The sequence below is a fragment of the Eschrichtius robustus genome, chromosome 2, assembly GCF_028021215.1.
Source record: "Eschrichtius robustus isolate mEscRob2 chromosome 2, mEscRob2.pri, whole genome shotgun sequence".
Taxonomy (NCBI): Eukaryota; Metazoa; Chordata; class Mammalia; order Artiodactyla; family Eschrichtiidae; genus Eschrichtius; species Eschrichtius robustus.
In genome coordinates, this window is record NC_090825.1 from 77,223,560 (window position 1) to 77,248,111 (window position 24,552).

The 24,552-nt window shown below is 39.1% G+C and overlaps 1 protein-coding gene across 1 annotated transcript in view; it reads right to left on the bottom strand.

Annotated features, from left to right (window-relative positions):
- The window catches only part of ELL2 (elongation factor for RNA polymerase II 2), a 73,706-nt gene that overhangs the window by 17,924 nt on the left and 31,230 nt on the right, over positions 1-24,552 (bottom strand). Inside the window, exons 3-4 of the mRNA XM_068535660.1 lie at positions 12,245-12,366; positions 7,354-7,517 (exon numbers count right to left, since the gene is read on the bottom strand). Of these exons, the coding sequence (XP_068391761.1) occupies positions 7,354-7,517; positions 12,245-12,366 (286 nt within the window). The remainder of the gene's footprint in view (positions 1-7,353; positions 7,518-12,244; positions 12,367-24,552) is intronic.

A 24,552-nucleotide genomic window follows, 5' to 3' on the forward strand; every position in this document is an offset into this window, starting at 1 on the left:
TTACTTACTTACTTACTTTATTTATTTATTTATTTATTTATTTATTTATTTATTTATTTATATTTATTTTTGGCTGTGTTGGGTCTTTGTCTCTGTGCTAGGACTTTCTCTCGTAGCGGTGAGCGGGGGCCACTCTTCTACGCGGTACGCGGGGGCCACTCTTCTTCGCGGTGCGTGGGCCTCTTCACTATCGCGGCCTCTCTTGTTGCGGAGCACAGGCTCCAGACGCACAGGCTCAGTAGTTGTGGCTCACGGGCCCAGTTGCTCCGTGGCATGTGGGATCTTCCCAGACCAGGGCTCGAACCTGTGTCCCCTGCATTAGCAGGCAGATTCTCAACCACTGCGCCACCAGGGAAGCCCCTCAGTTTTTACTTTAAAAAGATATGCAAACAGAAAGCATTCTGAATAAATGGCCTAAAATGTGGATTCAGAATTTTTTGACAGAAGCATTTATTGGAATAAATATGTATTATAAAAGTATTTTGGCCACTTAGCTATACACACGGATGATAATTAGTGACACACACCATAGCAACACACTGGAAATTTTAAGGTTGTAGGCATTTGATGTTAAGTGGAAATAAAGTAATCTCCATGCTCACCTGTGCTACTTACAGAACTTAAACCTACATATTGTATGTCATTTCGTTGGCAGATATGAATACAACGAATATGTGAAATGTGAAAAATACCTGTCTATCTCACTAAGGACACACTGTTGGCTGAGCTCAGTCATTAGCTTAATTTCACAGATTCAGAAGCCACAAAGAGGAGAGTCAGGCATAATTTGGGGTCAACATTCACCAGGGCATTCATGAGTGATATTCTTTTTCAACAGACATAACATACTCTAGGAGTCAAAAAGCAAAAACAAACAAAACCAACCAACCAACCAACCAACCAACACAGTCTAAGAGGGCCAGACAAGCAGATCTCTCCTCTGTGGTGCTGAGACTACAAGGTGAGTTAGAGGAATGGAAAGTGGTAAAAGCAGGCATTCGCACCATTTCTGCACAGGCCAGTGCCATTCACATAATTAACCCACTTTCTGCTTAAACTTAACAATGACAAGTGTTTGGCAAGTGGCTATTTCTAGAAAATACTGTGGGCTGTAGTGACCTGAATACCATATGGATGTGTGAAGCCATCAGTACATGGCTGGTCACTGACAATACCTGGTAACCATTCCTTGCTGAAGAAAGAGAGATTAGAATGAAATTGTATTAGACCCTCACTTTATGATTTCTGAGGTGAAATCTCATACGTCACTACTAAAGCCTCCAACTCTATGACCATTGGTTAAAGAGGGGGAAGAATTGGTAATGGCATACAAGGTGGAACAACTGCATTAGGGACAATACTATCAATTAGAAACAATGGATAAGTAAAAGCAGTCTCTAAAGTGCTGTTGGCTTGGGTGAAAACAGCTTAATGGGGCAGGAGCTTTACTGAATAGTACTTCTGTCCATGCTGGGTTCCCAAGGCCTGGCCAGAGGGGCTGTTTGTTAGATAAAATCCTGCCTAAAGGAGAAAGAAAGGTCTCACTGGCTCTTATATTTCTTTACTATCTGGATGTAACCAATTGTAAATATCAGATCAAAATACTGCACAACAAAGGAACTCAACATTAAAGGGTCACTGCCCAGTGGTAAGAAAAGCTATTAAATTAAGGTACAATTAGAGCTTTGGAGATAGATTTAGATCTGTTTTCTGTGTTTTTCTTAATTCAGAGATAGTTAGATCAATGTCAGATGTGCAAGGAACTAATATTTATCTTGCACCGATTATGGGACGGGGGAGGGGCACTGTGCTGAGAGCTTTACACATATAAAGTCTCATAAAGTAACCTGATGAGGTAGGCCTTGGTCCTATTTCACAGATGAGAAAACTGAGGATTTCAAGGGGATAAGCTCAAATAGTAGAGTGCTGACTTAGCATTTGGAAGGTTCTGTGATTAATACCCAAGTTTTCCTACTTGTACTTCTTTGTTGGAAAGGTTTTATGAACAAATGCCTAATGTCTGCCCTTGCTTCATGTTAGGCTGCAAGCTTCCTGTAGGCAGTGCTATGGCTGCTTTGTCTATCAGCAGACCTAGATTTTGATGACTTGCAAAGTGAAATGACCAGCAAAGTGTCAAAGTGAATGACAGCAAGTAAACAAGCAGACAGCAGAGGAGCAGAATCAAGGTGGCCTGTCCTGTAGTTTTGCACATTACCAGGCTGCCAGAGTCTGAAGACACATTGAAATTTCTAAAGTGGCAATTGCAAACCTTCCAACCCACCACTTCTCAGTTGCAATAGTGTTAGCAAACAATACTATTTCCTTGAAATTTCAATAGGAATTTTTGGAAAGAAAGAATAGAGTTAGGTCAGACAAGTTTAGGAAACGCTATAAATTCCACACTTCCCTCCCCCTTGAAACCTGTTTAACTTCCACTTCCCCAAACCAAGCTGACTATGGATCCCTCTCCCACACTCCTCTCTGGGGAGGGGGATGAGCAGAGAATGGTTTTTAACTAAACTCACACACACCATGACTGGTCATTTAGAATGAATTCAGGCCAGCAAGGAAGGCAAATACAAATAAAAACAAAAACAGGACTATCACTGTGTTGCAGGCTGCCCTACCTCTTCTGTAGGTCTCACCAACCTCTGGTCCACAGTCTCAGGAGAGCCCCAAGGTCTCCTGAGTTTACCCCACCCTCCCAAAGTAGACATAGGGCTGCCAAATAAGGGAGGTTCACTTTGCCCTTAAAAGGGGTCAAAGTATGATGTCTGACAAGAAATTAGAATCTGGGCAGGGATGTGACAGCACTGGAGTCTCACCTGGGGCCTAATGCTAGGCTATCATTGGTCCATGAATCTCCTACCCACAAAACACTCACTTCACCTTTACCTCATTTTAAACAGCAAGTTGTAGAGTAACCCATTTCTTTCAAATGATGAAAGAAGAATCCAGCCACACTGGGCCACAGAGTTTTGCACAAAGATCACTTGCTCCCTGCCTCCCCATCAATTTGTGCCTATTCAACCAGGAAGGAGTCCTCTGATTTAAGGTAAGAACGGCTATAAATGAAGAAAACATTAGTACTCTAAGCAGTTACAGAATTGAGATGCTAAAGCAAAAAAAGAGCAGGAAAATGTGGTTCAAAGTGGGAAGAAGAAAGGCTTTATTTTTATTTTTTACATTTGCTTCAGAAAAGCCCTTTTAATAAAGCCTGTGGGAGAACCTAATTCTCCTCCCAGACCCAACTGCTAATCAATTCCCTGGGCTCCTTATATAAACAGCAGCAGCGGGTCGGACAGAGTTGGGTAATCTGGGACTATATCTGAACCATTTTGTTTCATAACAAGGAGTCCACTGCTAGCTTCTCCATTTAATATGAGATGGTAAAAGTACTTAGCCCTCCGTCTAATGACTCTGAGTAAACAATCTGAAAGAAAGGTGTTAAAACAGACCATCAGAAAGAGAGCAGGGATGGCAACCGTCTTCTGCAGTTGTTTTTCTGTTCTGTGGAACCTAACTAAAAACCCTGGCAACACTGACCCAGGGTTTTAAAAACCCTGGCAGGACCTCGACAGTGGTGTGACTCTGTCATGGTTAAATACATAATCCACTGCAATGGAATCCATCTCCACTACTTAGCATTTGAGATCACTTCTTCAAAAGGTCTACTATCAAAACATATATAAACAGTCATAGACTGTTAGAACTACAAAGGACCTTAGATGTTATCTAAGTTCAAAACCCCTTATTTATTTTTTTATAAGTTTATTTATTTATTTATTTATGGCTGCGTTGGGTCTTCGTTGCTGCGGGCTGGCTTTCTCTAGTTGTGGTGAGTGGGGGCTACTCTTCTTTGCGGTGCCGGCTTCTCACTGCGGTGGCTTCTCTTGTTGCGGAGCAAGGACTCTAGGTGCGCGGGCTTCAGTAGTTGTGGCACATGGGCTTAGCTGCTCCACGGCATGTGGGATCTTCCCGGACCAGGGCTCAAACCTGTATCCCCTGCATTGGCAGGCAGATTCTTAACCACTGTGCCACCGGTGAAGCCCCAAACCCCTTATTTTAATATTTGAGAAAATTAAGGTCTCTGGATGTTAATTGATTTGTCCAAGGTCACTCAAACATGTACTAACATCAAAAATAAGGAGGATGGGGGGAAAAGTTGGGAAAACTGGAAAAAGGATCCTAGAAATTAGGTTGGTTGGGTTATTTTATATACCTAAATAGATATTAGGTATATAAAATAACCAAAATTTACAATTCAATAAATTTCCAGAATTTAGATAGGAGTCAGTGAGCAGACTTAAGATACTGGTAAACTAGAAATGATAAGTTTTTTTTTTTTTTTAAACAAAGGGGAAGGATTATAACAGCACTACAATGCTCATCATTGATATGAATGGCATAACTAGAACTGGAAATATTACTGAAGAAATAATAACAATGTTTTCTAGGTTAAAGCTTCTCCTATGCTCCTCTCCAGGCAAAATAGGCCTTCCCCCACTCCCCGCCCCAAGCCCACTAAAGGGTCACAGAAGCTCACATTCCTGGTTGCCTAGACAAGCTGACCCCTAAGAGCACAGCCTTCCCTTCCTTAAACTGGGCTTGTGCCCTAATTCAACTATCAGAGGCCTGGATGATGCCACCATACCCCCCACAGTGAGACCAACATTATTCCTATTTGTCCTCTACTCGGGCTGACACTATTAAAAGAAACCTTCTCTGCAGAGGCTTCTAAGCTGGCAGAGGTCAGCTTTTGGTATCATTTTATATGATATATTCAGTTAAGAACTAAAGAGGTATCTCCTATTGTCTTATGAAAAAAACATAACTTGTTAATGAGGCCAAACTCTTATCATTTGCTATTTGCTGATACCAACAACGTGATATGTAAAATGGAGAGGCACTCATAACCCAGCTCATGGGGTGATTGTGAGATTTAGATGAATAACTACATGTAAAGTGCTAACCAGTGCCTTGTGCATCACAAGCACCCAGGAAGTGCTGAGTAATATTAGTATTGAAGGGTGACTGACTAGCATTTTGAAGAACTGAATGGGTCAGTTTTGAGATACTGAAAAAAGCAGGAGGATACAAACTGAGCTGCCTGGAAGGAAAGAAACATGGTAAGGGCCTGGCAATGGATAAAGTTAAAAGAAAAAGACCAAAACATGCCATAACAAAGAAGAGTAAAAAAATCAAAAAGAAACACCAGAAAAGCCAATCCGGATACTAGTCTTTTGCTCTACTGTATTCAGAATTGATTAGTCTGTTCTTAGGAGTAGTGTGTGCAGTTTGGAATTCTGAGGTGAAGAACTGGAGGCAGTCCAGAGGAGAGCAGTAAAAATAATTAAAGGCTTGGGATACAGGCCATATTAAGGAAAGTTAAAAGGAGCTGGGGTTACTTGACCTAGAGAATAAAGGGCTGAGGAAGTTAATGACAAGATTTAAGACCAGAGAGGAACACTGCTGTGATGGTGAGTAGCCCAGGGCACAGAGGACACAGCACAGAGGAGAAGGTTAAACAGAGCACTTGGCTGGCAGAGGTCACTGTGGGGCTCTGCAGGGGGGAACATATGTGTGCTCTTCTTAAAATGGCAGAGATGTAATCTGGTTCAGATTTAAATTTAGATAACCTCAAATTCTATGTGGTCACTCTAAAAAATGTATATAAATTATTTGTAGTGCCTATAAGAAACCCTGCAAGTTCCAAAATTCCCATACCATTAGGGCATGTATGGTCTGCGTGATTCTGGGTGTTGAAAAGTCTCTTGTGTAAGCTGGGAATGAACTGTACCGACCCTATCAAAACAAACAAAAACACATGAACATAGGGGACGCCCAAGGATCTTTCAATGGAAAAGTACGGTGATCATCGCTAATTTTCAAGCTTTGGAATAAATCAAGGTGAAGGTTTTCAGATAGTTATATTGGGAAGAAAAAAAAATCATTTTGATTGCTTGAGTCTTCTATTCCTTTGTCAAACACACCAATTTGTCTTACTGTTTATAAATTGGTGGTATTGGACTTAAAAAACACTCTCAAAGCAATAGGGATAGCAAATTCATAGCTTGCACTTAAATTTAAGAGCAGCAGATCTTGTACATTTTAAAAACAATTTGAGATTTAGCCTACTAAAGTTAATTAAGTTACCTGTGAGAATAAAGAAGAAAGAAAGGAGGTTGGAAGTTGTTACCTCATTCAGCAGGAAAGAGAAGATGAAAAATCTCATTGCTAGTAACTTACTGGGCAGGGAACTGGGCCCCGTGGGTACAGATACCTGGGGAAGCCATGAATTGTTGTTAAACCAAACTAAATGTATCTAAGCTAAGCACCAAGTCCCAGGAGCACTGGCTCTGTTCCAAAGAAATACTTATTAAAGATACTAGTGGAGCTTCTCAAAGCTGAATGTATTGTAGCTGGGTCAGCATGGGAAAATACAGAAGTAGAATTATACCAAACCATGGAAAGATGTTGATTAAGGGATCTGGTTATTCAAGAGACTTTTTGTTAGCATTTACATTTTCAAATTAATATCCTTTCATCATTTACTATCCAGTGACTTGTGTTATTAAACTGACCGAGGCCGCATAGAGCTCATCCTCACTCTGGGTGATTCTCTCTATTACTGTTAATAGTCACTGTGAATTAACTCTTTAAAACTGTCAGGGTCACTGCTCGTAAAGGAGAGACTCATCTTGCTGGTCTGGTCTTAATTCCCCTTGATTTGATGGATATTTGAGTGAGCTGATGATAAAGGTGATGGGGGTAGGGCAGGTTCTTAATTAATGGAGAGATGAGGATGAGGATCCATAACTGAGATGACGTCACAATTGAGGTACCAAAGAGGCATCACCCTAATGCTTTGCTATAAGCACATTTTATACTTTTGCAATAAAAATTCTTTGTTGTGCAAAGATCCTTTGAAATTCTGCTAATAGAAAACTCATAAGTTCTACTAATAGATTTTACTATAAAAATAACTCTCCAGAAGTACAAAATAAGAACTATACTGTCCACCACTGAAATTACATCATCCAGTGGCAAAGAAAACACAACAGTACCACTATCACAATCTCACATAGTACAGTAACTTGAGCAGATCCCAGTATTGTAAAGTAATAACAAATAGCCAATAGAGGATCTGGGATTTATGAAAGAAATAAAGCTTTTCAATCTCTTCAATTTATCAGCAGTATGAAGAGAATAAATGACTTTTGACCATGTTTTTCAAAGTGTTCTGAAAACTAATTTCTGTGTTTTCATTAAGTAATATTATCAATATTTACCTAGAGTGATCTTGAATTATTCCAATCAATCAGCAAGAAGGAGAAAGGTATCTATACAAACCTACATATGGTCCACCAGGTTTGATAACTTTTGTGCTTCGGTTGCGGGATTCCTCCTCTGCCTGGGTCATTCTTTCTCGTGTCATCTGATACGAGTCATTTGTTGCACACACTGTAATTTTATCTTGTATAAATCCCAGGCAATTGAGCTGGGATGCTCCAGAGCTGTCAGGTAAGATGGTGCCTTGTTAGATATGTCCCACATTTTGCATAATATAGGCAAGCAGAAATTGTATAATCCTAAAACCAGCAGCTTTAATAATAACTTTGCAATTCAAAATAACTAATATTAGTCATTTTAAAATGTAAAGCTTACTTAAAAATTTTTAAGTTTCTCCTCTTCATTTGATATCACATTTTTTTTTTTTCCATATTCTGGATAGAATGGGTGAAATGAGATCTCAGAGACCAAATCCATGAAATGTTGAAAAAAAAAAAAAAAATCAGTACTTGGAATGAAGACCAGAGTCTTGATGGGCACTGTAGTTCTACTGTCATTTTTAAAAGAATTACCTACCACTGATGTGAGAAATGTTAAAAGTTTACTTTTAATGGAACCATAATATGTATGCTTTAGAACTGACTAGATGAAACAGACCCACCATAATAATGCTTTTTATTTTTAATAAGATATTAAGTTTAAGGCTAAAATACTGCCAAATATCATAGTTTAATTTATTACTATTCACCCAAATACCCTAAAAAATTGTAACTTTATATTTACCATTGTTAAATCTCTATAACATGATCTTTTGGTATAGCAAATACTGAAAAATACTGGACAGGAGATTCTTGCAGAAATATTAAAAAAAGAAACCTTTTATTTACACAATCACAAATATTAACACTGGCCAGGAAGACGGCTCTGTATTCAAAGTATTATGCTAATATTAGGGGATTATGGTAACAGTTACGCTAGTATTTTAAAAAGAAATTACTATGGCCTTAAAACAGACTAGAATGTAGAAGTAATGAAAATGTCACTACAGCTCTGATATTCTATTTCTAAACTTAATTGGAAGTAGCTTTGTTATGATGTTAAGAAATAAGGGTTGATAAAATTTTTGTAAATTGCTAATAACTGTCTGTACAAATGCTATTTTAAAAAAATCAGTTCGTTCATCTCATATTTATTGGGCAGAGACTGTGCCAGGCAATGTGTGAGGTACCTGGGCTGTGACAAGGACTGACAGATGCGGTCCCTCCTTCAAGGAGCTCTCTGTCTAATGGGTGACAAGGATGAGCACACTGGAAATTATGATGCAGTGTGACAGGGGACAGGGAACCCCCAAGAAGGTACTTCACCTGGACTTGTGGGCAAGGCAAAGGCTTCCTAGAGGAAGTGGTGATTGAGCTGATCTAGAGGGATAACTAGACAAGGGGGAAGGACAAAAGTGTTCTAAAGGGATAACCAATATGTGCAGGCCCAGAGGGAACAAGGAGAAGGTTTTCAGCTTGACCAAAGAGAGCTGACAAGAACAATTAGAGGTGAGGCTGAAAAGAGGGTATAAGAAGTGCATCACACAGGGCTTTGGAGGTCATAGTATGAATTTTGGACTTTTCCCCAAGAATAACAGAGACTGAAAACAGTGTCATTTATTCCGTAGAAAAATCAATCTGGATGAAGAACAGATTGGAAGGAAGGGGGCACTCTTGTGAAAGCAGGAGACCAGTTAGGAGGCTATTGAAGGATTACAGACAAGAAGCGATGGCTTGAACCAGGGTAGGGCAGTGTGAATGCAGAACAGTAAACAGATTCCAGAGATAGTGAGGAGGCAGCATTGACAGGATTTGGTCAGAGATTAGCTGGGGGGTGGGGTGGGGGGGGTGTTGGGTGGGTGGTGGTTGAAGATTGTGCCCAGGTTACTAGGTGTGTGGAGCTGCCATGTGAGACACCGGAGTACAGGTGGGAGAGAGAAAATGAATTCAGTGTTGGACATGGTGACTTTGAAGAAGTAAGGAGCAGTCTCAGGAGGGAATGGACTGTGAATAACACTAATATTTAAAATAATCAATAGGAAGATAAAGAGACCACAGGAGACCAAAGAGGTAGAGGGAAATTAGAAGAGCAGTGTGTCATGGAAGCCATGGGAATAGAATACTTCAAGAATCAGAGAGTGGTCCACAGTGCGAAATGTTGGCAACAAGTCCAGAATAATAAGGAACCAATAAGCATTCCCTGGGTTCATGGGCAAGGAGGTAAAGGCTCTCTTCGGGGAGCATATTTCAGTGGAATGGTGGGGACTGAAGCCAGACTTCAGGTCCAGAAGTGAGTATAAGGGAGGCGGTTTTTGTTTTTATTGTCTTTTTTAATGAGGCCTACTTGAGCTGAAAAACCAGTGAAAGGAGGGAAAGGAAGGGGTAGAGAGGGAGGATGAGTAGGAAGAAAAGACTGCAGTAGAGAAAAGTCTGCAGTGTGAAGGTCTGGTGGCAGGAAGTTTGAATTTCAACATCTCCCCCTATTATTTACTAAGTAATTTACATAGTGAGAATGAGCTGAACCTATTGCCAATCACAATGAAGATACAGTTTTCACCATCCAAGGTCAAGAAACAGATCTTTACATGAAAACAAAATAGAGCTATAAACCCTGTGGGCAAGAAGGTACTCCCCAGAATTCTCCACTCATCCCTTTTGAACTTAGTTACCTTAAAAGTTTAAATACTTTGACATATGTGTATAAACGTTCCTACAGTCCTTCTCTAGCCTAGCCCACTGTTTCCTATACTTGAGTATGCATTACTTACAGAGCTGTATTATGTATTTTCACTAGGCCTGTGAATGGGCAGATTCAAGGAATTTTTGAGTGTGGGATTTCCACCATCTTACATATGAGAAAAGTGAGGCCCAAGGAGATTTAAAAAGAAAGATAAGAAGGGAGACTAGTTGATATATTTGTTTTGAACATCTATTTATGGAGCTCAGCCAGCACTGTAAGACTGGAAAATGGGTGTAAGAAAGCCCCTGCCCTTAAGGAGCTTGCACAACTGTAGGAGAGACAAGATATATGGAAAATAAAAAATCAAACTGAATAGAAAAGGTGGAGCCAGATTATAAAAAGGTTTTCTTGCCAGGATGAAAACTGGAACTCTGAGTGCTTTTGTTTTTATAATGGCAAATTTCAATTTATAGTCATACCACACTTGGATCATATGAATGTATTTATGACAATTTTCTCACAATAATTGTTTCTTTTCTGTTGGCACATCATGTATAGTTTTGTAAAGTGACCTTAAATCTTTCTCCAAACAAGGTAGAAATAAACACACAGGGTATTTATGATGTAAGGGAGAAACCGTATTACCTATAATGATAGGCCTGGTTTTGAAGAGGGAATTAAGTTCCTTAATGAAATTCCTAATGGGACATAGTTCAATTTGATGTCAAAACGTTCTCACTATACTAAAATAATTCTCTTAAGACAAGTGTTACAGGTAATGGCACAATTAGAAATCGGTGTGCCCTGTGCTGTGTAAAGAACACTGAAGTAGGAGTTAGGAGAACTCAGTTCTCATTGAGCCGTCACTAACCAACCAGCTATGTAACCTGTGAAGTGAAGGGGTGGAACTACACAATCACCGAGGACCCTTGTACTTGGTGATTCTATAATCTATTACAATGCTGTCCCACAGAAATTTCTGCAATTTAAAATGTTCTGTGTTTGTGCTGTCCACTATGAGAACCACTAGCCATGTGGTTATTTGGCCTATAATACGTAGTTAGTATGAGTGAAGAAATAAATTTTAAATTTTATTTCATTTTTATCAATTGAAATGTAAATAGCCCCATGTGGCCAGTGGCTATCACCGTGGACAGTGCAGAAAAGTCTACAGAGTCTAAAACACATGCAATTTATACCAAAAAATATAAGTTTGGGGGAAGGCAATTTTTAGAAAGCAAAATTAACATATACTCAGGGAAAATGGCAGATTAAGATAAAGCAAAAAGTTATTTAGTCGCCTTAAATGGGAGAAGAAATTTAGACCTCTCTCAGTGAAGTGTCTTTTGTATCTCTGCCTCCTGTGCTCACTTGGAACACAACTTTCCCTTCCTTTCTCCCCGACACAGCAAGCACTTAAAGTTTCAAGTATGACACAGAGGAGAGATAGGGATGGATGGCCCTGGGGGCCTTAGGGAACTTTCAGCCAATGTCAGTGTTTCTCGGGAGGTTGGGGGCTCTAAGGCCTTGTCTTTATCCACAGGCAGAACAAACTCCTACTTGAGGGGCCGGTTCTTTAATCAGAAACAACCACAGCAAAGAAGAGTGAAACAAGTAGCTTATTGTTTACAGAGGACCTAAGTAGATAAGGGTTCCAATGGGTACCCTGGGCTATGGGTGTGTATTTTTGTCTTCCTTCTTCCTTTTTTCCCCTGAAAATCAGAAATGACTGCTATACTGGGGTTAATTTCTAGTTTCCATTCTGCTGCAGAAAAAAGATTTTTAAAAACCTATCTTAAAACAAGCCTTGCACAGCGAAGGAGGAAGGGGATATATAAGACACATGTATATTTTCCTCCTTTATCTATGTGAGCCCTGAGGATACTATAAAGCACTCTTATTTATATTCAGTGAATAAAAACTTAAAAACCCCTCAAACTTGTCTTTAATTAACATAAACAAAGTAAACCATGTTTTATAGGTATAAAATCTATACCTTAAAAATTCCTCAAGGGCAAGAATCTTAAAATTTTTGTGATTGTATCCCACAGTGACAAATATAATTTCTAGCACATAGTATGTGCTCAATATTTCTCAAATAAATAAACGAGCCCTACAATTCAAGTCAGTAAATATTTACAAAATGACTACCATGTATTTTATTGTAGAATTAAAAAAGAAAACCCTCAAAGAAAAATCATTTTCCCTTCAGCATACCTTGGAACGCACTTACCTGGAGAAGGCTTGCTGGATGCAGTCAAAGCTGCCTTGAGGGTTGTCTTTACCCACGTTTGACAAATAGAAGTTAAAGGTATGCACTTCGTTGAGGGGATCATTTTTAGGGATTTTGACAAGCTAAAAGGGGGACAAAGAGAGAAACACCTCAAATTATAAATTTGCTGTAGAATGATCTGATGACTGACTTAACTGTTTTTCAAGCGACATTCATTTTTTACTGAAGCCCTCTTGAGCATCTAAATTTATAGCATTTATATTACCAAATCATTCAAGGAATCTGACGAGCATGCTTGTAACTCACCACGTTCTTATTTCCATTTTCTACCCTAAAGTGTAATAATATCGGCTCAGTAATTAGTTTATAAGAGGAACCCCCTTCTTTTCAAACTAGAAAACGGTTACAGTTCACATGGAAGAGTTATTCGTGAACTTGCTAAAAAGCCCTTCCTCTTTTGAGATACACAGGTTCTGCCTTTGGCTACATGACTCGCTGCTAAATAGCTTCTAGATATTTAGATGGTCTCGAGATAGAGTCCATATCCCAATCTTTTGCTGTCTTATTACATACACATTTCATTTTAATTCTTACTTCTTGAAGCAATATTTTTGAAGAATAACTAGCAGCATAAGGTGAATACCATAATTACATTCACACCAAAACGCAGCTGGGTGTTTCTCCCTGCCCTATGATTCTTGTACTCATCCTCATGTTTACAGAACAAAGTCAGCAGCCTACAGAGATTATTCTGCAGGGCACTCCAAGGCTGAGCCCTAGGCAACACTGTGGAACAGGCAGATGTTTCCTATGCTCTTGCTCAAGGTCTGGTTTCTCTGCTAGATGGGAAGCCCCGTAAGTGAAGGGACAGGGTTACTCTCGATTACTGAACCCCTGTACCGGGTACATTTTCCTGGCACATAGGAGGAGCTTAATAAACATTTGTGAATAAATGAACTGGAAACTTCTGTCTTTCAACTGCTCCACTCTTCCCAGCTCCTAAGACCCTTCTTCCCTTGGGTCTGCAGGGGCCACCATGGTGTTAGAAGATAATTATGAATAGGATGCATTGGAAAGAAAGTAAAATATGACTTCCTACTCTCCAGCCTCCAAATACATGGTCTTGGCAATTTAGTAGACAAGCAAGGAGGGAGAAAGTGTTTTCTAATTCTCTTTCTTCTCCAAATCTGCCCTTTACATCAATGGAAGATTAAGACTCAGAGCTAACTGGCTGCCAGATATATATATATCTGGCGTATATATATATATATATATATATATATATATATATATGTATGTATATATCACTCATGAATATGCTAGTAAGCATAAGCGTGTATGAACTCTACTTGGCCCTGAGGACATCCTGCAACTCTGACTTGCTCACTCTAAAAAGACTCCTAATCTTTTACCTACAGAAAATAATTTAAAGCCACCAATTCCATCCCACACCCCGCCCCCTAAAAGAGTGAAGAAGGCTAAGAAGGGAGACAATTTGCAGTGTCTGGTACATAGCAGACATGCAATAAATGTTTGTTGAAGGAATGAACGAACAAGGAGAAGAAAAAAGAAAGAAGTCAAAGGTAAACATCTTTTCAAAGGAGGTTCATTCAGAAGACCCATGTAGAGCTTGAGAGCCTAAATTTCACCAAAGATGTTGAATATTAGATAATACTCCATAGATCCTCCATCATTCATGAATTTAAACTATCTTTGACTCCCTTTTTAAATTAGTTCTAATTGCTAGGGTAACAAGCTTCTACATTAATTATCCACTCTATAAATTATATCTCTGGGGGGCCCTAAAGTTACTCTTTTATTTCCCCAAATTTCCCCTAGTTCTAAAATGCTGGAACTTTGTGAACAAGCCTTAATTTACTCTGTAAGTATTCATCAGGCTGTCTTATTGGGCATGCAAACTGAACACCCAGTCAGCAAACACACATTGGTGAAATGAAATGGAATGTTTTACTTCTTAATCCTATAGAGGTGGAGCAGAGCAGGAGCCAAAGGAATGCTTGTGTGAGATGCAAGGGAACAGCAAGTCTGTCCACAGGCTGGTGTAACAGCATTCACTGACGTCTGCTTTTGTTTTCCTAATAATAGCAGGGCTCTGCTGTCAGAGAAGGGATGTGCCCGGTAGCCCAAAGCTTCCTTAAGTTCTAGGACAGGAGGTAGACAGGTAATGTAGGTGTGAACACTTGAATGACATCCCTTCCTCAGCCATGACTCACTTAACTCCCATTCACCTTCCCCCTCAACTGTCCCTGTAGATCTGCAGAACCTGGTTGGGGAGATTTTCCACAGTGGTTGTAGGCTCATCTCCAGACCAGGCTCTGGCTTCAGTTTAGGCCTAAGGTCTTCCTTCCTGTGCGGCTCAGGTCTGGGAATGCAGGAGCACTTTACGTATCAGAGTATGAAAGACTGTCCGTTTTGGGAGATTCTAAATTGTATTTTAAAAAAGTAGAAGCATATAGTTTTTTTGTATTTTGCAGGAGTGACTAGAGTCTGTACTCAAATCCTACAAATGTTCGGTATTCTTTCACTGAAAACTTTTAACTTAATTACTGGAGTCCTTAAGCTCAGACATCTACTAAACAGAGCATTCCATTCAGGAAAGTTCTTAACGAACCTTTATAATACTTAAATGTAGAGTTTTCCTTTCTTATCATCTAAATTGTGATTCCTCTTAAGTAACATTTACACTTCTTAAGGTGAAAGATTATCTTCCTATACATTTTTTTCATTTTTAAACACACACACAGAATGTCTTTGTGTAAATTTGGAGGATTTAATAACAAAAATACCTTGTATGAATTAATTACTGTGCACACCACTCAAAGCATTAGGGTCTGGCCTGATGGTGGGCATAGAAGACTTTCATATTCTTATTCTTTAAAAGAATCTTGACTAGAAAAAAAGCTATAGTCATTTAAAAAATATCATAATGAACAGAATAGGAAAGAATCAGATCAAAAAGAACCAAAATTAAAAAAAATACACAACCCATGCTATGCACCCACTGAAGTGTTTGAAAGTTTGTATCCCACATAGATTAGAACAGCAGTTTTCAACAAGGGGCAGTTTTGCCCCCAGGGGACATGAGGTGTGGGAGGGTGCTACTGGCATCTACTGGAGGCCAGAGACAGTGCCCAACACTTTACAGTACACAGGACAGTCCCACAACAAAGGGTTACCCAGTCTAAGATGTCAGTAAGGCCCAAGTTAAGAAACTATGGATTAGAGCCAGAGGTAGAAAAGAAGTCAGGGAATTCTGACTTTACTGACTTCTGAAAATTAATGAAGAAGTGGAGGGGGAAATGGTATCTTTAAAGAAATAAAAGTACCCGTTTAAGAAAAAAAGAGGTAGTATCATGGAGAATGACAGCAGGACTTCTCAGAAGTCTCTCCAACCCACTGTCCCACTCTGTGGTGTGTACGTGAGCAGTGAGCAGTGAGCAGATAGGGGCAGGGGCAGGCATCAGGGCAAATTATGTTCATGATGGAACCCAAAGGTGAATCTTGATGCATATCATGGTATGTTTCTCCAACTGAGGAGCTGGGGTGGGGTAGGAGGTTAAGGAATGATGAGAACATGAAGCTCTGAGTTGCCACAACTAAGTTTCTACATCTCCTTTCCTCGGTGGTTTTCAGATCAACAGCAATGCAGATGGTACAGCCTGACCTAACCTCAGGCTTTTCCTGTAAAAGATCTGAGAGCAAGATGTTGCCTAGCAATATTCATATCTTTAAAATTTCAAAAGCTTAAATTATACGGTCTATAGATTTAGTATATCTAATTTCCTGAAGGAGATGGTACAAATTAGATACAAATTTTATTTGCATTAATATCTGAATATATTCTTCAGAATGAAATGTATGTACAAAGAGTACTTATGTTTACAGCTGGCCTAACAGTTTGGCTCCTTGGGCAGAGCCTTAATGGAAAGAGCAGGTTGTGTATGACAATTAGGGCAGGCAGGAGGGGTGAAGGAGTGGGGGCTTCAGAACTAAACTATGGGGGCCTCTGAGTGGACCAGAGCCTGTGGGACTGTTGAGGGTCACAGCTAAAGTGGGATCGGAGTCCCCACTTCAGAGACTAGACTTTCAGAGGAACTTGTGGATACTTATCGCTCCTCTCTCTAATATATAGGAACCTATTCCACAGCCTGTCTAGATAGCGAAACAGGAGTCAGTCTTTTCTTCCAGAATGGTTACGAAACATTTTCTTATAAACTGGCCTTTGAATATGGAATATGAAGAGAGGGAGTTAAAATGAAATGACTGTTATTGGGGGGCCTAGGATCGGCTTCTGGAGACAGGGCTAATCACCATGGGAAAAGAAATTCTGAGGTCTGATTTGGAAACAGTCTTGGAGGAGCATTCCTTTGTATGATAGGAACTTCTCAATTTTAATTATAATATTTTGAGCTTTTCCTATAAGTCAGTGGGAATACCTTTATATTTAGCAACCCATGGTCTACTGGAAATTTTTAGCTAAATGTCTTAAGAATGAAATATTATTTTAAAAGTATCAAAGACTATGATTCCAAACAGTTTCTTATTCACAATGAAGAATATAAAAATATACTACCATGTTCTGGGCAACTCAAAATATATATTTTAATTTTCATTCCAAATATGTGAGCCTGAAAATCAAAGGCTTAGGACCACAATCCACAACCCTCCTCCCAAACTCCAGTCTGTCTTTGATAAAAAGCTACGAAGACAAAGTTTCAGGAAACTTTCAGACATTTATAATTAACATAAACACTGTATACCAAGATGTGTAAATCAAAGCTTCTAATTATTCTGAGACACAAGTTCAGGCATGTGGCGCTGGGATCCTGCCTGAAAGGTCATTTCAATATCAAGTCACAGACCTCCTATTTACATAAGGACATAGGATAGAAGTGCAGTGTGCACATTGCTGCAAATTTCTCATAGAGGCATGCTAACATCTGCTTAAAAGCCACTGGTACTTTTACTGCAGAGGTTTCTCCACTGGACTGAGGTACACACTAGATTAAAAATAGGACCATCAAGGTTTTTTTCCCCTCATTTATTTAATATAAACACTTTGTTCTGTTGTGGGTATTACAAATGATTTAAACTTACATAAGCTTTTATTTGACAGCAATTCTATAAGTTTTAATATCCAGCCTTTTCTACTAAGGTGACTGCAAATGCTCAATGAGATGTTCATGACCCAGCAATACCACAGAGTTTGACATGACAACTCTCGGTCCTTAAAGCAGACCTGCTGGTAGGGCCTTTGAGATCATCTAGTCGAATGTCTTCATTTTACAGATTTGAAACAGAGAAGTTAAGTGACTTGCTCAAGGTTACCTCTCTATTTAAAATTGTAACCCCTGTACTCCTGACCTCCTGACCCCTGGCTCCATGTTTGTCTAAAACACTTAGTACCTGCACTACTTACAGATTTTGTTTGTTGTCTTTCTCCTCTGGCTAGAATATAATCCTTAGAAGGACAGAGGCTTTTGTCTGGTTTGTTCCCTGTATTGCCAGCATCTTGAATAGTGTGTGGCATAAAGTAGTCACTCCATATGTACTTGCAGAATGAATAAAAATGGTGATTAAAGCCTCAGCCAGGACTAGAACTGAAGTGTCTGCTTTCTTTCCACCAATATTATAAAGCATGTTGAAAAGTTTCCTTATATTAAAAAGGGGTTCTATCCTCAAATAAGTTTGGGAAATGCCAGCTTAAACAAAATCATTTACTTTGCTGTAGGTTCTTTCATACTGAATAGCGGTTTCCCAATTTTTATGACCTCAGAACCCACTTCTTCCATTCCTATAGTATCTTAGGATGCCAGCCTGTCTCTTAATATTATTTGACTAAAATATCTATTATTTTACTATAGATAAACTATATATCTTAGTTTGGATACAAAAAGTGCTACAAACACTTAAACATTAGAATTCTCCATTGTTTTCAAATCCTCTCCTGACTTTTAATAATTCTGTAATTTCTGAAAAAAAAATAATTCTGTAATTTCTTAATAATCTAGAAAATTTGGTTTAGCTAGAGAAATGTACTGATATTTGCATGTACTGTTCAGGTTCCAGAGTTTAGGGACAGAATAAACCTAGAATCAGAACAGAAAATAGAAATCTCAACCTGAAAGCCGCAAGTCCTATTTTTCAAACTAGAGCTGCGGTTATGACTTTAGGCCTAACATTATGGGTTTAGGGAAGGAAAATAAACCCTCTCGGATCAGTCCAGATGTAGAAACCAATGCTGCGGTGGAGGTGGGGGACTAGGGAGGGGAGGGGAGGGTATCTTTCACTGGCAATTGATCAAGTTTAAGTATTAGAGAAATCAGTAAGAGATAAATATTCCTATTGACAAGGAATGACAGGGAGTGGAGAAGATCCCACACATATCATAAACATCTGAAATTTCCACATGATAGAGGCTTTACTGAGAGTAGTGCAAAATGCTAAATTTATCTGCACAAAGGGAAATATTGGCAGTTATCCAAAAAACGCAGGCCATGTACCAATTAATATGAATAATTCAGGACAAAGTAAGTCCATTTATTTCCTTGCATTCTTCCTCTTTGGCAAGATGTATAGTATTAAGGAAAAAAGTAAAGTAGTATAGCTTTTTCTATTAAGCTTCATGTAGCTCCTTAAATCCAGTAATAGAACTTCTTAACAAATTCTCGATGAAAGGGTACAGTAGGCCAGCAACGAGACTTCTTGGTTCTGTTACTTCCATAGGATATAGTCTTATCAGAAAACTCATTCCTTTGAACTGCATTCTCATCCCTAATGTATTCTTTTATATTTATGGCTGTTTTGGGGATAACATCATTGATGGCAACATTTCAAAACTAATTTTAATTGGTTACAAGTAAGCAATACCACCTACAGGAGTAAAGTGCTAATTTTTAAAAGTCAAATATACCCAAGTTGCTATATAACTGAAACTGAAAAAAACTGCCTTGAGTAATTTCTGGCTTTCTTTTTTTTTTTTTTTTTAAATTTATTTATTTATTTATATTTATTTTTGGCTGTGTTGGGTCTTTGTTTCTGTGCGAGGGCTTTCTCCAGTTGCGGCGGGCGGAGACCACTCTTCATCGCCGTGCGCGGGCCTCTCACTGTCGCGGCCTCTCCCCTTGCGGAGCACAGGCTCCAGATGCGCAGGCTCAGTAGTTGTGGCTCACGGGCTTAGTTGCTCCGCGGCATGTGGGATCTTCCCAGGCCAGGGCCCGAACCCGTGTCCCCTGCATTGGCAGGCAGATTCCTAACCACTGTGCCACCAGGGAAGCCCTTCTGGCTTTCTTAATATGGTTCTCTTTAATATGAAACCAACCTTCTAAATGTTGGTATATCCAGTAAGGTGACACTGATTGATTAATTTGTTCATTTAATTCATTTATTCCACAAATATTAACTGACTGCCTGCTGTGTCAGGCACTATTCTAGGTTTCTGTGACACATTAATGAATAAAACCACAAAGATCCCTGCCATTGTGGCACATATGTACAGAAATTCAGGAGCGAGATGATGAGGGCTTCCAACAGGAGATGGGGAGAAGTGGAGGAATCAGGATATATTTTGCACGCAGAGGCAGCAGGATTCCTAGACATACTGACTGTGAGGAATGAAAGAAAGAGAGAAATCAAGGATGATACCAAGGCATTTTTCCCTGGAAGAATGGAGTTGTTTTGAGTGTGTGTGTGCCCCTATATATACATGTATGTGTATATGTACTCATGTGTGTATGTATGTGTGTGTATATTTATTCTTGGATATGATGATGAGTACCTTAATGTAACTGAATCCATATTAGCTAAGTGCACTAAAATACAATTGACCAATGCTGGTTTCACTAGCTAAAAAGGGGCTTCAAAATGAGTTTTGTTATGACTCATTTTGTAACTTCACGGCCAAAAATTACTTAGAAGGGCCCAGGTGGCTGGGTGTAGTTGGCTGGTAGCTTAGTATTTCCAGGAAAAAGGGGGGGATGACAGTTAGTGGCAGGGGAAAGATGCAAATAGCAGATACTAGAGAACAGGGAAAAGGTATACAGACTATGGAGTGTGAGAGAACAGAAAATTTGTATTTAAAAATGACTGCAAAATTGAGCTAAGTGCCAAAGTAGCTTTTAGAAGAAAAGTGAGAGAGCCACCAAGAGAATCTGAGAAGTTTGTTCAGATTTCATAGGACACATGTGGTTCCTTCCCAATAGACTTGGGCCTCACTCTCCACCTTGTATTTGATGTCTCCACTTCTTGTCTTGGCTTGCATTAGCTTATCCTTTGTTTAACACTCAGTTCAGGAGCCTTTCCCTTCCCCAGTGAGATGGGTTCCCTTTTCTGTCCCCACAGCCCCTTGGGCTCACTTCTACTGCATGCTAAGTACTTGTTTGTGTCTTCCTCCCCACTAGACTATGAGTTCTTTGGTTCTTTGGAGGCAAGGACCATGGTCTTACTTTCATACATATCTGGAACATGACAGATACCTAATAAATATTTGTTGGATTCATCTGAAGAAACTTGGGACTAGATTAAATTCACTCTGAAGAAGACTTATGCCAGGACTACTAAAAAATTAGAGATATAACTGAAATAGATCAGAGGAAAACCAGGGCTCTGCAGAGCAGGCAAAATAAACAGCAAAATGAAAGGAGGAAAAAAAAAAAGAAATCCCAAGCAGCATGCACTGTGTGGTACAAACATCAGGATGAAAAAGTTTTTTACCTCCTTGTGCTATGTTTAGCCCACAAACCTAGGTCAAGTGGTTGCCTGGTTTGTGGAACTTAAATTTATTATATATTATACATTTTTCTTTTTTTAAAAGTATCTTCATCTTTATAAAAATACTCACAGAATACTCTGGCCTTACCAAATTCCATTGAAAATATGATCCAGCGTCTTTAAAACCACTTTGCATTTTAAAGGACTTAGGGAAACCACACTAAATAATTCTAAACTTAGCAATTCTCCTGGTCAAGTAGGAAGCAGAATTTTGTTTAAAAAAATGGTTTGTTTCTCAGAAACAAAGCCCAAACCTGAATTCTACAAGGAAAAAAAAATCTTAAGTATGAATGTCAATTTCCAAATTCATTGCTAATCTTCTCTCCTTGTTCTACTGGAGTCTTGAGAAGAGCTTTCTGTAATATGCCAGGAGGAACTGCTGGGGAAACGTGGGTGGACTAGAAGTCAGGTATGGCAGTCAGCAATGATTGTTTAAACCTAGGGAGGAAGGCTGGTACTTGACAGATGTGAACGCTCAAGATTAACATAAATTGGTAAAAGTGGCCCAGGCCTTAGATTTTGCAAAACACATGGTTTCATTCCAACTCAATCAATGTTGCCATGAAAACTTATAAGTTCAATAACATAAATTGTATTTAAGTCTGAAGAATATTTCCATATAGATTTGGAAATAAATTCAATTCTTAATTTTCTGTTTTCAACATCAACATATTAAAAAACTTTTTTTAAGCTACAGAATGCTTTTTTTCAAAGTAAATCTTATGGGGAAACCCACCATGTATTACAAATAGAGTCAGAGCCGCTCTGGTTGAGCGGACTGGGACTGGGACTGCTGAGGCAGCCACTGTGGTAACATCACAGAACCCAGGCTCTGGGGACCAAAGACACAAAACCATGGCTGCATGTTAAGGAAAGAGAAACAGCAACAACATGTACGATAGTCAGGGGATATCATTTTATTAATTACATTTTAGTCACATCTTAAATGACAATTACAAAAGAATGTGTATAAATATGAAGTCTTATGTGCCATTTCTTGATGGGAATTAGTGCCAAATATTTGAAGGATACCAAAGATAGGAAATGGTGTCCTTCTGCCTTATTCCCTTTCCTTTTTATTTTATTTTTTAAACAAAAAAATTATTTGTTTTATTTATTTATTTTTGGCTGCGTTAGATCTTCGTTGTGGTGCGCGGGCTTCTCATTGCGGTGGCTTCTCTTGTTGTACGGCACAGGCTGCAGGCACGCAGGCTTCAGTAGTTGTGGCTCATGGGCTCTAGAGAGCAGGCTTGGTAGTTGTGGTGCACGGGCTTAGCTGTTCTGCGGCATGTGGGATCTTCCGGGACCAGGGATTGAACCTGTGTCCCCTGCATTGGCAGGCGGATTCTCAACCACGGCGCCACAAGGGAAGCCCTCCCCTTCCTTTTTAAAATGCTTTCTTTACTATTGGATCCCTTTGTATTTCCAGTTCTAAGTTGGGTATACCTCAATGGTTTGAGAAGAAAAAAGTGAGAACTTCTCTCTTACACACAGATAACAAGGGAACAACAGGGCAATCAGACCACATCTAGTATTCTAGATTACAGGCTCTGGAGCAACCCTGCCCAGTTTCCAATGCTGGCTCTGGAATCTACCATCTGTTACCTTGGGCAAACAACTTAATCTCATTAATTCTCAGTTTCCTCATCAGTAAAATGTGGATAATGATATTATTCACCCTATATGATTGTTGGAGTTTAAAGAGATAACTCATCTAAAGTGCTTGCAAATAATGATGCAAATAATGATCTATTCTTCAGCAAATAATAATGTATTTGATTTTTAAAGTAATTTAAAAATGGTAATGGACTGATAAGCGCCCTGTGGATAATCAAAAGTTGATAATATACTTATTCTGAATTCTTGGTATTTACAAAAGTAAGGGGCTAGAAACCTTCAAGGTCAAAACTTACGTATTAGCTTAAATAAAAGTCAAAGAAGCTATCTGGGAAAACAAACAATCCAAAAGACTAGCAATATTTCTAATTGTTCCAAACTCAACATACACAGAGATAAGGTACAAGAATGAATCAGTGGGCTTCCCTGGTGGCACAGTGGTTGAGAGTCTGCCTGCCAATGCAGGGGACATGGGTTCGAGCCCTGGTCTGGGAAGATCCCACATGCCGCGGAGCAACTGGGCCCGTGAGCCACAATTGCTGAGCCTGCGCGTCTGGAGCCTGTGCTCCGTAGCGAGAGAGGCCGCGATGGTGAGAGGCCCGCGCACCGTGATGAAGAGTGGCCCCCGCTTGCCACAATTAGAGAGAGCCCTCGCACAGAAACGAGGACCCAACACAGCCAAAAATAAATAAATAAATAATTTTTTTTTAAAAAAAAAGAACGAATCAGCCACAACAGGTGTCCATGGAAGGCTGAAAAATTACAGATGCCTGCTGCTACTCTAGAAGGGTAGCAAACACTCCTTGCTTCCCAAGTGCCCTATCCGTTAAAAAAAATGCTGCCTTCAGTAGCTACAGCACAACAAAGAAACAAAATAGAATTAAGAGTCCTTATGGAGCCACAACTTTGTGACTTTAAAGTACTCACTCTTCATAAATGCAAACAATATTTTAAAGTTTGTGGGGTTTTTTTGTGTGTCAAAGCTACAGATAGTTTTGAAAAATGAATAAAACCTATAGTATTCTAATTTTTATAGATCTCTTTCCAAACATCTACCCTGAAAATATGTTCCTAAGGTAGGGTCCATTTCAATAGAAAATTTATTTCTTTTCAGTTTTCATACGTCAAATTCACTTGTTGATTTCCTTCAAGCCTTCAAGAAGTTTATTTCTGATTTTACATTGATATGCACAGTAGATCAAGAACTAAATTAGAAACTGCAATTCTCATTTCTAAGACACTTAGCAGTTCTGATGTAAATAAGAGGGCCTGTGAAGTCTCTTAGATCAATTGATTTATTATTGTAAGAAATACAGGACAAAAATGATTCATTTTTAAGGATGGTATGCCTGGGCCACTGGCAAAGCCAGAAAACCCATCCCCTTCAAATAGAGAAAGAGACATGTTGGTAAAGAAAGGGTGAAGATATTTTACATATGAACAACTAAGGTAATTACTGTATTTTAATAATTTATATCATAAAACTGTTGATTGATTATCTTCTACATAGTTATTTGATTCTGCTAGGAGGCAGACAACATGGGTCCCTCTAGAACAATGAAATTATACAAGATCGTAAAACATTTTATCCTCTTGGCAATAATTCATTGCATTGCCCCTTAACAAAGATAACCATATCACTAGGTTTCATGAGACATTTGGCTCCTCATGACTCAATCGCCTTAAATATTTTTGAAAAAAGTTATATACATAAATATGTATTTTTTTTACAGATTCTGAAATTGTGAAGTTTAAGACTTTATCCAAAATTAATCCTGGATTCACAATTATCTTATTTTTCAAATTCTCTAAGGAAGGAACAGAACACTATCTTCCTGAGAAAGTAAAACGAAACACCAAGCATCCCTAGTAGAAAGTTTTTCTTTACAGCCAAATACAAA